This window comes from Antrostomus carolinensis, unplaced genomic scaffold (genome assembly GCF_000700745.2).
Source record: "Antrostomus carolinensis isolate BGI_N321 unplaced genomic scaffold, ASM70074v2 scaffold20081, whole genome shotgun sequence".
Lineage (NCBI taxonomy): Eukaryota > Metazoa > Chordata > Aves > Caprimulgiformes > Caprimulgidae > Antrostomus > Antrostomus carolinensis.
Genome location: NW_010293731.1, coordinates 12,430 through 13,227, shown reverse-complemented (window position 1 = coordinate 13,227; position 798 = coordinate 12,430). Strand labels below are relative to the sequence as shown.

The following is a 798-nucleotide window of genomic DNA, read 5'->3' as shown; positions in this document are numbered from 1 at the left end:
ACTGACATTTGGCTCCGTTTTTTTGTATGTTTGTTTTTTGGTTTTTTTACAGGGTGGGCTGATCAATTTTGAGAAGAGAAGGAAGGTGAGAGCTTTCCCCTGGCAGCAGCACAGCGGGGCGGAGGGAGGAGGCTGACTTCATGCAAGCCCAGGCTGTGCCAGTCACTTGGGGGTTGATCCTTCTCCTTTTTTGCTGTTATGTTCTTCACTTTTGGGGAGAGGGATTCTGGTTCTTTGTATCTGTTTCCATGTGTGGGGCTGGGCTGTTCATGGAGGAGGCTGGGGGCTGGCAAACTGATGTGGTCTCACAATCTCCGTTTGCTGCAGGAGTTTGAAGTCATTGCCCAGATCAAGCTGCTTCAGTCGGCCTGCAACAACTACAGCTTCACTCAGGAGGACCAGTTTGTGGACTGGTTCCACAGCCTGGAGCGGCTCAGCGAGGCTGAGAGGTGAGTGTGAGTGGGACCTGGGTCTGTGCTTCTGCCAGTGCATCTGGGAGGTCCCGTGGCTCATCTCCAGCTGCTGAGCAGCAGCTGCCCCAAGTTCCATTCCCTGCTCTGCCTCCCTCGCCCTGCTGGCACGGTGCTCGCCATGGCAGCACAGGTTGTTCAAACCCTCACCTCTCCCCTCCCAGCTATGGGCTGTCATGTGAGATCGAGCCACTGTCAGAGTCAGCCAGCAACACGCTGAAGGCAAAGAAAAACACGGGCATCATCAAGCGATGGAGCGAGTGAGTCTGTTCGTCCCTGGTGGGATGCGGGGTGGAGGTGGGGGTCAGCACAGGGTGACTGTGGCTGG

At 55.9% G+C, this 798-nt stretch overlaps 1 protein-coding gene across 1 annotated transcript in view; it reads left to right on the top strand.

The window, feature by feature from the left end:
- RALGDS (ral guanine nucleotide dissociation stimulator) overlaps positions 1–798 on the top strand; it is a gene marked incomplete at its 5' end in the record, with an annotated part of 6,742 nt that overhangs the window by 4,431 nt on the left and 1,513 nt on the right. Inside the window, 3 exons of the mRNA XM_029087321.1 lie at positions 53–85; positions 328–449; positions 635–730. Of these exons, the coding sequence (XP_028943154.1) occupies positions 53–85; positions 328–449; positions 635–730 (251 nt within the window). The remainder of the gene's footprint in view (positions 1–52; positions 86–327; positions 450–634; positions 731–798) is intronic.